The sequence below is a fragment of the Mustela nigripes genome, chromosome 9 (genome assembly GCF_022355385.1).
Source record: "Mustela nigripes isolate SB6536 chromosome 9, MUSNIG.SB6536, whole genome shotgun sequence".
NCBI lineage: Eukaryota > Metazoa > Chordata > Mammalia > Carnivora > Mustelidae > Mustela > Mustela nigripes.
In genome coordinates this window covers 47,434,899-47,449,617 of record NC_081565.1, presented here as the reverse complement: position 1 = coordinate 47,449,617, position 14,719 = coordinate 47,434,899, and the positions used below count along the sequence as shown (strand labels likewise).

Genomic DNA, 14,719 nt, shown 5'->3' with positions numbered 1-14,719 from the left:
GGGAGATGCAGGTTCCCCACCAAGCAGGGAGCCCAATGTGGAGCTTGATCCCAGGATCCTGAGACCATGACCCTGGCCAAAGGAAGACCCTTCACCAAGTGAACCACCCAGGTGCCCCAAATCTTCCAATTTTGTGGTCCTCTGCTCTACCACTTGCGGTAGTGGACTGATGGAGGCTCCCTCCCCCTGCAGTCTGTCTTCCCATATATTGCCTCAGATTCACTTCTGCACACATCCTATCTTCCAAGAAGTGGCAGTTTTTCTGTTCACAGAGTTTTTGCTATTCCTATCTTCTCTCTCCCATTGAGTTTTAGGTGTTCAGAATGGTTTGATAGCTATCTAGCTGAACTCCTGGGACTGGATGAAATTTAGGTCTCCTAAACCTCCACCATCTTGGACCTAGCCGCCTATGTGAAATTCCTTACTGCATCTGGAAATGAGCACAAGGGAGTGGATGTGGTCACTTCTATGTAGAGGGGACAATGAGAAGAGGACCTAAATCTGGTTATGCAGAACCTCAACATTTAAAGGTTAAGCATAAGAGAGTTTGTGGCAAAGTGGCTGTTTCAGTGGAAAGGACACACAGGGACAATGACACATTGGGGGACAGATGTGGTGTTTGCAATAAGGTGCGGAAGATCTGACCTACTAAATGTCCTTGATGCTTTTGCACAACACTTTTCTTGCAAACAATATTGTCAAGATGAGGTCATAGGAAAGATATTTCAATTCCCAAAAGTTAAAAGAACATAATCAAGATAATCATGGAGACCCAAGAAATTGTCAAACATACAGATCTTTCAAGTGAAAAGGAACGAGGTAATCTTCTACAGATTGTTGAGTTTGTTTCCATCAATGGTAGAAAAGTCAATTTATAGTCCATTGTTTTGATGTAAATAAAAGAAAGCTTCAACCCCATTGAAGATATTGTCTCAATATTATGAGCTTGAGTATATTTTTTAAAGATTTTATTTATTTATTTGACAGAGATTACAAGTAGACAGGGAGGCAGGCAGAGAGAGTAAGGGAAGCGGGCTTCCTGCTGAGCAGAGAGCCTGACATGGGCTTGATCCCAGGACCCTGGGATCATGACCTGAGCTGAAGGCAGAGGTTTTAACCCACTGAGCCACCCAGGTGCCGCAAGCTTGAATATTTTTAAAATGAGAAATTTTGATATTTTAGGTTCAACACTTTCATTTAATATGTGCTGTCAAATATGTCACATGGACAAAGTTGACTGGGATGCTGTCAGAGTCTCCAGGTTCCTTCTTTGAAGTCTGCAATCTTGTTGCACTGGTTGCCCCACTATCCAACCAGCAAACTGGCCTTGAAGTCAAGGGAGGGCCATGTGGATGCATGACTCCTAGCGATGACATACAGGAGACTGGATGGTGGCTGGCTCTGTCCACTGTGTCTTCACTGCAGTCCAGGCTGAGTCCTGCTAACTGGTCTCTCATTGCCCTGTTACCACATCATGCTGTCGACCATCATCACCTCATCTCTCATTGCCCCACGGCCCTGTCCCCGTGTGCTTTCTCCCTGTAGCCCCATCCTCCGTTATGTTGTCACTACATTACCCCATCATCCCACCACCCCATCATGTCATTGATCCCATTGTCTCAACATCTCGTCACCCGGTCCCCAAAACACCCCATTGTTCCAAATTCCCATTATCTTTGTCCATTCACCCCCCTCGACCTGTCACCCCATCTACCCATCTTCCAGATGTCCCATCCTCAAGTCTCCTCATCATCCCTGGCGCTATCACCTTGTCACCCCAATGTCCCATCGTCCCATCATCCTATCTTCCCCAAGCCCCACTGCCCCATCACCACATCTGCTATCACCTCATCATCCCTTTATTCCATCACCCTGCACCCCCATTGTTCCATCTTCCCTCCCTCCCAGCTTTCCATTGTGTGCCCTCCTCCCTACACTGAGCCGGTTGAGCCCATGGCATCAGGCGCACACATGACCTCAAAGCTGGAAAGGCCCCTGAACACGCTTTCACTCCAAGTCTCAATTCCCTTCAGGAAACTGATTCTTGCTGACAATGGTCTGGCTGCAGTTTCTGCGTGAAAGCAAGTCTCAGGATCGTGCCCAGCAACTGCAAGGTGCAGGACACACCCCTGGCTGAAAATGTCCCCAGTGAAAGTGCCCCACAGACGCTACTCAGTGAGGAAGGTGGTGGAAAGGTTGGGTTTGTGTGGACTATGAAAGCCGCAGGGAAGTGGTGCCTGCCAGCCAAGTCAGCCCTGAATCACTAACAGCTGAGGAAAATGACACCCACGTGCTTCCTAGAGAATCACCGAACTCTTTCATGGCCAACCTCTCTCGGCTAGTCGCAGGAGCCCAGCTCTGCTGCACCCCTGCCTGCTCCCTCGCTGGGCATCCATAGCCCATAGCCTAGAGTGCACGACATCCTCATACTATGAGACAGCTGAAAAGTGTCCCCTCTCACACCTGCCTGAAGGACAGAACTTACCTCAGAGTTCCTTGGGAAAGACGGACCATCACCCAAATCCAGAAGACACAAAGGACCTGTTTCCACCACCAGATGCTCCCACAGGTCTTGATTCAACCCCTTCAGCACAGACCACAGCCAGGCTGCCTAGAGCCACGCCGCCCACCATGACCTCCTCTCCAGCCTTCATCGCTGCCTGGGACACCGGAAGCCCAGGGAAGAAGACAACCCTGTCTGTCTGTGTCTGGGGATTGTGGTCCGGAAGGATTTCCAAAGCATCCATCTCTATCTGAAGGAGAAGAAACACAGCTGCTGTGCCGGGAAGGTTGTCAGAGTGGAAATGGAGAGGCCTTTTTCCTCCTTTCACAATCCACAAGTACAGGAGAAAGTGATAATCAGGACTCTCCCTAATCAGTGATATTGTGTGCTGAGCCCCCTAACAGTTTGTGATTAGCAGGAAAAAAAACCCTTTTCCTTTGTTTTTTTTGTTTTGTTTTTCATTTATTTTTCTGTAGAACAACTATTGTATCTGTTTCTTAGTAAGAGGTATCAATTCTGATTATCATCTGATGAAAAATGAATTATACAACTCACTCATTATTACATTGTTCACATTTTAAGTAAAAATAGACTTTCTCCAACCCAGTGTACATGTTGTGGTCAGGATAGAGGGAAATATAACAAGTCCAATCCTTGGTCTGAATGGTTGAGTTTTGTAGAAAAACCAAACTCCTTGGTGGCTCAGCTGATTAAGGCTCTGCCTTTGATGTGGATCATGATCCCAGAGTGCTGGGATTGATTCCTGCATCCAACCCCTTGCTTGGCAAGGAGCCCACCTCTCCCTTTGCCTGTTGGTTCCCCTGCTTGTGCTCCCTCTTTCGAATAAATAATAAATTCTTGAAAAAAATCCTCCAAGCAATAATCCCATTTATTTAATTTTAGTTATGTTAAATGGTGTAATCAGAAAAGGCAAAAATGGAAATCTCTCAGCGGACTCTGGAAGCAGAATGTACAGAAATAAAAACAAAGCAGTAGATAACTCCTACAGTTGACTGGCAGACATCTGAGTGCAAACAGATATTTGAGTCCGCCATTTATAAGCAGTTCCATCAAATTAAAGCCCAGGATTGGAAGTGGTCACTAGGAAATAGAGTATAGAATAGAAAAGAATTAATTCTCTTATGGTTTCTGTCTGATACTTTTACTTCCAAGTACAAAAACAGAAACTGAAATCAACTTTGTGTGAAAGTTCTAGACCTTTTGGGAACACTCCTAGAAGAGGCCTCGTTCTCTTCTTTTCCTCCTGGTGTCTATTTCTGGTTTATGAGGGAATTTCCCTGTTACAATGATGCAACAGTTGCTATACTTAAATCGAAATAGAAAGCAGGATCATTTTATCTGTGGCCTGTCAAATTACTTACTGAGGAAGAGTGCCACCTCCTGTCCAGATGGACTAATACTGTGACCAAGTCTGGAGACCTGGCTTGTGTTCTCTGCCTAAGGCTGTCCCTGGCAGATTTTTCTCCAGAATGGGGGGAATAAAAACCCAATCTTACCTGGAAAGAACTAACCCTGTTAATGCAATAAGCTTTTATATATTTTTGGAAAACTTACATTTAAAAAAAAGATGTATTTATTTTGGAGAGATCGAGAAGGGCATAGTCTTGGGGAGAGTGGCAGACAGAGAGAATCCTCAAGCAGGCTCCCTGCTGAGTGTGGAGCTCTAGGTGGGCTTGAGCCCACGACCTGGTAGATCATGACCTGAGCCCAAACCAAGAGAGTTATAAACTTAACCAACTGAGCCACCCAGGTGTCCCTGGAAAAACATACTTTTTAAATGAGCAGTGAGTTTCACAGCAAAACTGAGTATAAGATATCAACACTTTTCACAGGTTCCCTGGTTCTGTATTTGCATAGTGTTCCCTTAAATCAACATTCCCCCACCAGGCGGAAGAGTTCTTACAATGCTTCCAAGGGTGTAACAGGTAGTTCTTAGGGCTGTGAACCAGTCTTCAATATCATAATGGTCTGTGGCTCTCCAAGCTCAATCTTGGAGCAGTCTAACAAAACCTTCTTCCTTAGTATTTTTATTCTCTCACTGGGATTTCTTGGGTATCACACAAGAAGCATAGACAAGGAATTTGTGGAAGGAACATGAAATGTCTGCAGAGAGTGCAACAGAGATAGGGATGACACGTTGCTGTGATTGGAGGACTTTCTCTCCACCTCTCCTGAATCTCAAGGGCATGCTTGGATGGGTGGTCTTTGCTTACTCTTGAGCTGCCATTGGCTGTCTTCTGAGCTTCATGTGGTGCATGTTTTAGACTGAAACATAAATAGGTTACGATTATGATGTAATTCTATAAACCATAGTGAACACATCAGTAATTATACCTAGCGCTAAACAGGAAAAAATATTTAAACAATAACTTGATGCCTATCTAGTCACAGATGGGGTCAAAGATTATTTTCTTACGTAGGTCAACATTACAACTCAGTACACTAAACATAATTGCCTACTAAAAAATTTTACTTATCAATTGCTGTTAATAATTGGAATGATTTTAAATATTCAAATACATTTAATTCATTATTAGATGTTTGTAGAAATTGTTCATTTGCATATGTGTATTATATATATGACAAATTATGTAAGTGAATTTAAATTGCAGGTCTCATCAAATTTAGTTAAACCGTTACACATCAATGTTTTAAAATTTGACTTTTAGCTTAAAATTGTTAGTCATTCTTAACCCTGCATAGGTAAGAATAAAAAGAGTAAACTTTACACTTTCTTTTGTATGTACAAGCTCAGATACAAGTACAAAAAGTAACTGTATACATGCTGTATCCATGCTATTAGCTTTCCTGGAAGTTCAATTAAAAACATCAAAGGAGTCTCTGGGGGCAAGGGCAATCATGAAAAACATGTATACGGAGTTGGGAAACCGTTCGCAAACCCAAGGAGAAAGTGCAGAAAGGAAATCAAAAAGAGAAGCAGAAAGAAAGGGAAACGTTCAGAAATCGAAAATGCGTATGTCCCCTACTTAAGCCACATGCACAAGAGAAGATGTTCAGAGAACCTATAGCCACAGGTCCCAGACGTGCCCACCCCAGCCAGGCCAACAGCACCTGCAGGATCCCCGATGGCCCTGCTCTGTTCCTTCTTGGTGGCCCTGGTAGTGCTCAGCTGCCACTCCCTCGGCTCTCTGGGATGTGACCTGCCTCAGGACCATGGCCTGCTGCACTGGAGGGCCTTGATGCTTCTGCAACAAATGAGGAGACTGTCTGCTAGCTCCTGTGACAACTACACAAATGACTTTGGCTTCCCCCAGGAGGCGTTGGATGGCAAGCAGCTGCAGAAGGCTCAAGCAATCTCTGTCGTCCATTTGACGAACCAGAAGACCTTCTACCTCTTCTGCACAGAGGCCTCACCTACTCCCTGGAACACGACCCTCCTGGAGGAATTGTGCTCGGGACTTTCTGAGCAGCGCCACCTGGAAGCCTGTCCCCTGCAGGAGGCGAGGGTGGGAGAGATGCCCCTGGTGAATGGGGACTCCATCCTGAGGAACTACTTCCAGAGAATCTCCCTCTATCTGCAAGAGAAGCAATACAGTCCTTGTGCCTGGGAGATGGTCCGAGCAGAGATCATGAAACCCTTGTATGCATCAACAGCCTTGCATAAGAGATTGTGGAGCAGAAATTGACACCCCTTTCAAGATGGAAATGATTCTCTCTGAAGAATACTATCACACTCCCATGTGTCCTGTAGTGTCAAAAACTCTCATTTCTGCTGTCATCATGACATGAACTGAATCAATCTGTCACATGTATTCAAGAGTATTAGGCAACTTGAAGTCAATGTTACAAACACCTGTCGCCCTCAGATGACCATGCTGATCTGCCTATTTATCTATTTATTGATTTCACTATAAGATTTAAGTTATTTTTTATTGTATTATATTAGTTTACCTACCCTTTGTGGTTAAGAGAATCGTATATGTTTTACATATATTAAATTCTTTATTTTCTGTTGATTAATTGTTTCTATAGAAAACTTCTTGCATTTGTTTCTTATTGAAGCAGGAAACAAGTCTGATTACACCTGATGAAAGAACGGATTGTACCACTCTCTCACTCGTGATTTCGTTTTCACATTAGAAGTAATCGCGTCGACTTCCTGGAAGTCACTTTGCATGCTGTCGTCACGTGAAAGGCAGACTTCACAAGTCCAATGCTGTCTCTGTGTCTTGGATTTTGTAGAAAAAATAACCATGGAACAATAATTATAGTGAACTAATATCAGTTCTGTTAAAGGGAAGAGTGAGAAGAAAAGAAAATATGAATTCTGTAAGTAGAAAAGGAAACAGACATGTCAGGAAATAAAATAAAAAGCACCAGATACATTCCACATCACATGGTAGACACCCAAGTGCGAATATTCTTTATGGATAAGATTGTTCAGGGGGCACCTGAGTGTCTCAGTTGGTTAAGTGTCTGCCTTAGGCTCAGGTCATGATGCCGGGGTCTTGGGATCAAGCCCTGTGTCGAGCTCCCTGTTCAGCTGGGAGTCTGCTTCTCCCTCTCAAACTCCCGTGCTTGTGCTTGCTGTCTCTCTCTGTGTGTCATATAAATCAATAAAATCTTTAAAAAACACATAGCAACACAAACAAAAGGGATCCTTGATCCTGCCATTTACAAGCCATTCCATTCACATAAAGCCCAGGGAAGGAAGCGGTTGCCTGGGAAGATAGTGTAGAATGAGAAATGGTGTCTCAAGCCTCCCCTGGTTAAGGAAGAAAAAAGCTACACTGCAAACAATTGTGGAATGGCCATAAGGCAGTAGCATAAAAGCGAATATTGGTTAAAAGTCTATTTCAAAGCCGAGAAAGGTTTCAAGGAATTGCATCATAGCAAAGGATGCATGGAAAGGGTCCATGAAGCCAGGAAGTAGAAGGGTTGTGACCACGGGGACCAGCTGTTTTGATGGAATTACTCACCAGAAACCATACTGGTGGCAGAGGAAAAGCGAGGAACAGAACAGAAGCTAGTGACCATAGAAAGAACATAGATTGGGAGATTTACCTTCTTTGGGTTAATTAAACTTCCATGAAAAAATGAACTAATAATTGAAATGGGAGATGTCTTCAAATGTCTTCTAAGTCATGTAAAGCATATCTAAAGAAAAGCAAAGAAAAACGAAAAGGCATGAAAAGTGTACAGGAACATTCTGCAAATGAAAACTACCCTGTTCTATTGAAGACTCATTAATAGAAAGAACTGAAGATGAATGAGGGGCCAGGGCCGCCCCCACTGGTCCGCCAGGCCACCAGAAGCCCTCAGGTGCAGCGCCCATCCCCTCTGCTGGGCTCCTCCTGGATCCCCGTGGCAGCATCCCAGCTCTGGGCTGTGAGCTGCCTCCTGGCCCCGGGCAGCTTCACAGGAGGACCTGTTGCTTCTGACACAAGAAGGAGCATCTGTTCCTTCCCTGACCCAGGGACGGCTCCTCTGGGACATGGTGCGTGTCCGACAGTTCAAGGAGGCCTGGGCCAACTATGTCCCCCACGAGATGCTCCAGCTGGCTTTCACCCTCTTCCTCACCAGGCACCGCCATTTGAAGCCTGAACCCGACCCTGCTGGGGAAACGCCGCCCAGTGCCCCAGGGGCAGCCAGAGCTCTGGATACCTGTGTGGTACCTGTGACGGGAGTGGGGGAGTCTCCCCTGGGTTTGAGGGGCCCGGCCTGGCATTGAAGATGTGCTTCCAGCAAATCCATCTCCATCTGAGACAGAAGAAACAGAGTGACTGCCTGGAAAGGAGTCTGAGTCAAAATCCGGTGACCATCTCTTCTTATTCAAATGAAGACATAAGGAAAGGGAAATGATAAAAAGGAAGAAAGCAGGAAAGCAGGAAATGGTATTCTTGACCTACAGCACTAAGTCATATGCCCATGAGATCCATCTTTCTAAGGACTCCTCTTTCTGCCTCAGCAATACAACATGTTGAGTTAAGTTACTCAGCATTGTGGGTAAAATGTGTCTGTGACAGGGCTGTCCCTAAGGGCCTCCGTCCACAGGACAGAGCTAGCCTGAAGTTGTTCATGTGTTCACTTATTGCAGGATCCTCTGGTTTCTGGATCAACACTGAACCAGTTGGAACGTTTTTCCTTACGTCACAGCTGCAGCAACAAGAACAAAACCAACAACCACCAATTGCAAGAAGACGGAAAACAACAACTCTTCTTAGATCCACTCACAGCTGAGGTCCCAGGGCCAGTCTCAGCGCTTGTACCAGGAGAAAAAGGAGCACGTAGACAATCATATGTGCCAGGAGCAGGCAGTGATAGAAACTCGAGCTGTTACAGAAACCTGGCTCAAGGCTCTGTGTGTTTCCACTGGGTAGTTACAATGTCCAGTCCTCCCTATCAGTGGTGCCCACAGGTTTGTGATTTGTACCTTCGGAATCTCTGCTGGGCTGCCCCTGTGAAGATAGAGGGAAGTCTTCTGGCTTTGCCAGCAGGGAGAGGGGGAAAGCAATCACTCTAGAATAGTCAAGAGTCTACCTCTTCAGACGGTAGATGCCAAGGGGCTCTGTGACCAGGAGCCTGAAGGAGGGAAGTCAGGAAGAGGGGACAGCGGACTTCCCACTGGAGATGCAAGGGTGAGTCTGGACTCAAATAATGCACATCCTGGAGACATTAAATCGCAATGTGTCTTGCATATTTTGAAATCAAGGCACGGTGCTGAAAGTCCTTCCGTCTCACGTGAGTGTGAAATGAGAAGATGCCCTAAAGCTTCAGAGTACCTTTGACATTTAAGTCTGAGAAGGAGTAGGGGAGCCTGTCAGGGGCACAGCGATGGGGCAGCCAGTGCAGGTGGGATGCAACCAGGAAAGAATGATCTGCAGGAAGTGTGGCAGAAGGGAAGATTCAGAATTTCCCAAGAGGAACCTCAGGCAGGAATTTATGACATGGGCTACAGGACTGTGCCCTGCATCTGAATTCTGCTTTCACCTGGTTGTTTGATCGTGAAAACCTCACTTGAATGCTCTGTAGCTCAGTTTCCCCAAATGTAAAGTGGGGTGTAAATATTCCTAGAGCTGTTGTGATAATGAAATGGCACATTTCAAAGCATCTAGCATCTTCCACTGAGTGAGAGTTTAACAGACGAGAACTATTATCTTATGTTTTCCCTAAAATTAATTGGCTCTTAGCCTTTTCCTTATAACTGACTGCAAAGGGCTAATCCTCCTAAATATCATTGTGGAAAAAAAAAATACCCATTGGGAACAGGTGGCCTTTCTGGAGGGTTGGCGGCTCTGGGAACGCATGAGAAACAATAGAAATGACCGCTGGGCCGCCATCTTCCAGTCCCCACCCCCCCGGCCCCCTTTCCTAACCCTTGACTCTCCTGCCATAAGGATGTATACCTAGGTCATGTCTCTACAAGTAACCCAATACCTATGCAAGAAACCGGAACATCAGGACTCCCTCAACATTCCAATCCCTGAATACCAAACCTTATATGGCTGTGAACCTATTCCCTCTCTTAACCCAGATAAAAGACCCACTCGACCCCCTCCCATGGCGACTTCCCTGACTCCTCTTTCCAGAGTCGTGGAACCTTGCACAAGGGTGCACACTTCCTCCTGGCGGGACTTTCCTGGCTCCCCTTCTCCTGAGCCCTGAAACTTCACCAGAGAGCGCCTTAAATAAATCTTGCCTTGTGTCTACCTCCCCTGGTGTCATGTGTATCTCACCTGTCAAACCTTACACTATCCACTGAATGTAATTAGATACACAATAATGTAATATGTATACATATACACTGTACCTTTGTCCGCATACTCTACACGTTCTGGTACAGCACATGTCCCCTTCCACCCTGCTTCCCCAGATCCCATCCTTTCACTCTCCAATCACAGAGTTTCCCTCTCCCCAGTGGAGAAACCTCCTGTGAGCTCCCGTCCCCCCTCCCTCCTCAGGAGCCTCTCCTGCCCATTCACACAGCTGCTTCCTTTTCCTTTGTGGTTTCTGTCTGGCCCTTTTACTTCCAATTACCAAGCCACAAAGAAGAACACAAGTTGTTTGAAACTTCCAGGTTTTTTCAAAACTCTCCTAGCAGAAGCCTTGTTGTTTTCTTTTCTCCTGGTGACTATTGTTGACCTGAGGGAATGTCCCCACTGCAGTGATGTCACAGGGGCAGGAGCAGAGAGGAGATAGGAGCAAGAGGCTGCTGTTCTGTGGCCCGTCACAGTCTTTACAGGGGAGGCTGCCAGCGAGGGGGCAGGGTGGGCTAGACAGTGACCAGGTGTGCACACAGGCTCGTGTTGTATGTAGAAGTCCGTCCCCTGGTGGGAGATTTTCCTCCAGAGCAAGCAAAGAAACACAAACAACTAAAATGTTTCCTAGAATGAATGGACTCTGCTAGTGTTAAAGCCATGACCTTCAATAAAAATACCTTATTTTTTCTTTTTTCTTTCGACCCTCCTTCTTCTTCTTCTTCTTCTTTTTTTTTTAACAAAAACAGCTGATAGGTTCCTAGTAAAAGTGAGCAGAAGGTCCAGAGATTTTCCACATCCTTCCTGCTCTGGAGCTTCAAGGTCTCTCCCACATTTCAGCATCCCCCCACCAGAGGGAACACTAGTCCAATTGCTTCCAACAATGTAACAAGTAGTTCTAGGGCTGGGAACAAGGCTTCAACATGCCATGGGCTGTCTTGTCGAAGTTGCTGGTGTTTGAGCCTTGCTTTGATGCGGGCTTTGGAAATCAAATATACATAGATTCTACATAATCATTTAATTCTTCAAAATGTATTCATGGAATCAGGAATTCTATCTGGTACTAAATAGAGAAAATATTTATAATAAATTGTTGAGTATCTAGCATCAGGTGAAGTTAAAAATCATTTTCTCATTGAGGCCATACTAAAATACAGTACAGTAAAAACAAATATCCAATAAATGTTTGAAAAATTCATTGGCTATTAGCAATTTGGAATGATTCTCAGAATCTAGGGACACTGATAGTATTGTCTTTCTAGAAATACTTAATTTGCATTGTACTTTCATATTTCCATTTAAGTAAGAAAAATGTAGAAGTCACTCATCATATTCAGATATCCAGTAAAGAGTAATTAGGTTTAAAATATAGCTTTTAGTTGAAATTTTTCATCCATCTTAATTCTGAATTAAACAGACTAAAATGAACTCTGTCTTTCTTAATCTATAAAGCAGAGCTATCAATACATAACAATATAGAATTTAGATCTCTGTTACCACGTTTTTTTGGAAGGTTCAATTACATAAATATTCGAAATACTCTGACAGGAGGCGGCAATAGGAAAAAGAAACAGTGGAGAAACCCATGCTCTAAACCCCAGAAGAAAGTGTAGAAAGGAAAGCAAAAAGAGAAGTAGAAAGGAAGGGAAATGTTCAGAAATTGAAAACGCCTATGTCCCCTACTTAAGCCACATGCACAAGACAAGAAGTTCAGAGAAGCTAGAGCCACAGGTCCCAGACATGCCCACCCCAGCCAGGCCAACAGCACCTACAGGATCCCCGATGGCCCTGCCCTGCTCCTTCTTAGTGGCCCTGGTGGTGCTCAGCTGCCAGTCCCTCGGCTCTCTGGGATGTGACCTGCCTCAGGACCACGGCCTGCTGCACTGGAGGGCCTTGATGCTCCTGCGACAAATGAAGAGACTGTCTGCTAGCTCCTGTGACAACTATACAAATGACTTTGGCTTCCCCCAGGAGGTGTTTGACGGCAAGGTGCTGCAGAAGGCTCATGCCCTCTCTGTCATCCATGTGACGAACCAGAAGACCTTCCACCTCTTCTGCACAGAGGCCTCACCTGCTCCCTGGAACATGACCCTCCTGGAGGAATTGTGCTCAGGACTTTCTGAGCAGCTGGGCCGCCTGGAAGCCTGTCCCCTGCAGGGGTGGAAGAGATGCCCCTGGTGAATGGGGACTCCATCCTGAGGAACTACTTCCAGAGAATCTCCCTCTATCTGCAAGAGAAGCAATACAGTCCTTGTGCCTGGGAGATGGTCCGAGCAGAGATCATGAAACCCTTGTATGTATCAATAGCCTTGCATAAGAGACTAAGGAGTGGCAAGTGAGACCCGTTTCAACATGGAAATGATTCCTTCTGACTAATAACATCACACATTCCGGAGTCCTGCCATCTCAGAGACTCTCATTTCTGTGGTTGCAAAGACATGAACACAGTCAATTTGCCAAGTGTTTTTAGGACATGTCAACTCTACAAGAAATAGTTGCTTACAGATGACCTTGCCTATGCTTATTTATCTATTTAAATATTTATTTACATAAATATCCATAAGATTCAGTTTTTTCATATAATATGATGTACACCTTTACATAGTAGAATATAATAAAATATATTTATAATATGTAATCAGTATATCATTTTCTTTCTTTATGGAACTTTAAAACAAAAGGGTTTTCAAGGAGGCACACCAGGTATGATAGTGTAACTACGTTGGAAACTGGACAGCAGAATGCATTTACCGTCACACTGCATTAACACTGGAAATAACAACTCACTTTCTTTAAGACAACTTGCACGTTGACTTTAGGCTATAGGACATAAAAAATACAGATCCTGATGTCTACATCTTTAGTTGTAGGGACATATAAATATGGTTGCTATTGGGATGGGATCTAAAAACCTCCAATTTAATGTTTTGACGATGAAGGAAAGGAAGTGACTTCTCTCACCTGCTGCCTGAGCAGAGAGGTAGAAGCACACAGGAAGTGCACACAGAAAATCTGCGGGCCCCTCAACAGGTCACTGACAGACATGGAGACACGTATGTCCAGTGTCGGGGGCAGGTGAGCTGGCAGTTGACAAGAAACGGCACGGCTGAGGTCCACATCTAGCAGGCAAAGTCAGAAACAGAGGTGGTCATGCAGGGAGACCGTGTCATGTGAGAAACAGACATAAACTTGATTCTGAGGCTCTTCAACCAATGAAGGGACAGGAGAGAAGAGCCACAAAGGAGACGGTGGACTCTTGGCCATAGCACATGGTAAGGGAGGATGCTGGTGAGGGTTTTTGCAGAAGTAAATGTGTTTCAAAGACCATCAGCAGATTCCTGGAAGATGTGGATTGAAACTGCCTGTGATGTCAGAAAGACAGAAGCCTTTGCTGACCTTCCTGAGAGTCAGTTTGGTGGAATGCATAAGCAGAGACCACCCTGGAGCAAGTGGGAGCATGAATAAGAGAAGTCAGTGCATTTGTCTTGGAGTAGAATATTGCATGGGATCGGGGAATAATGGGGTTTGTTATTCTGTGCATCGTTTGCACTTTTATGTCATTTCTTTTTCCCTGAGTGGTTTCATGGATTCTATGTTCCGCAAATCATGTTAATATGTTTAATGTTGTATTTCTTCTTCATCACGACTGAATTTCTGACCGTGATTTATCGTGTCTTGGTTCTTACTTCCTTGCACATCAGCGAGCTGCTCGGCTTTAAGAATTCACTTGGCAGGAATGGATAACTCATTCAATTATACATCAAATTATCTATTACCATGGATAAGATCCATGTTTCCTGGAATTATTTGGCATCATTAATTAGGTTCCTTAACCCCTCCTTGTGACCCTGTTTACTAAAGTGGCATAATATCACATTGCTTTTTCTAGAGAATTTGATGTGGTAAGAAATCTTCTCTGTTGCTCACTGCTAGTATTTCCTCATGTTCGGAATACCACAATGTTTGGTGGATAGCCACATCAAGAGATTCTCCAGCACATAAAGACTGACAGACTTTCTTCAAAAATGACGGTGGGAAGCTGGGTCAGGTATTCTCTCTTCTCATATTTACGTCAATGAGAAATCATTGGTTGAATGATCTGAAAATACATGAATTATAGAAATCCATGGAGCAATAGTGAGCTGTGTATAATTCAGGAGTACAAACAGGTTTAACAATTAGGACAGAAGAGCATGAATATTCACTGAACTCATGCACTGAAACGAACCTAGCACTGCATCTTCTGTAGGGAACGGCATAAATATGGTAGCAATCGTCTTATTAATTCTGACAACTATATATGGGAATATTGTTTGTCTCCTCTTCCAAAATTCGTGGGAACAGTGGTCCTACACTTCAGTACCTGACTTGTAAAGGAGGCTGCCTCCCAAACTGGAATTCTGTTGTGACTTCTACGAAAGGCTGACCCATTCATCCCCCATTGGCAAGAAACTTTTTTATTTATCATCAGTGATGA

General features: G+C 44.5%; 1 protein-coding gene and 1 pseudogene across 1 annotated transcript; both read left to right on the top strand.

Moving 5' to 3' along the window:
• Window positions 1-5,610: 5,610 nt before the first annotated feature.
• LOC132025119 (interferon alpha-1/2-like) lies at window positions 5,611-6,171 on the top strand. The gene has a single exon (XM_059412285.1). It carries the CDS (start codon window positions 5,611-5,613, stop codon window positions 6,169-6,171), a length of 561 nt encoding a protein of 186 aa, XP_059268268.1.
• Window positions 6,172-12,024: 5,853 nt separating this feature from the next.
• On the top strand, window positions 12,025-12,581 carry LOC132025118 (interferon alpha-1/2-like; annotated as a pseudogene).
• The last annotated feature ends 2,138 nt before the right edge of the window (window positions 12,582-14,719 follow it).

Excerpts from the sequence above, each read along its gene's own strand:
- LOC132025119 (XM_059412285.1), top strand. The coding sequence starts at position 5,611 with ATGGCCCTGCTCTGTTCCTTCTTGGTGGCCCTGGTAGTGCTCAGCTGC.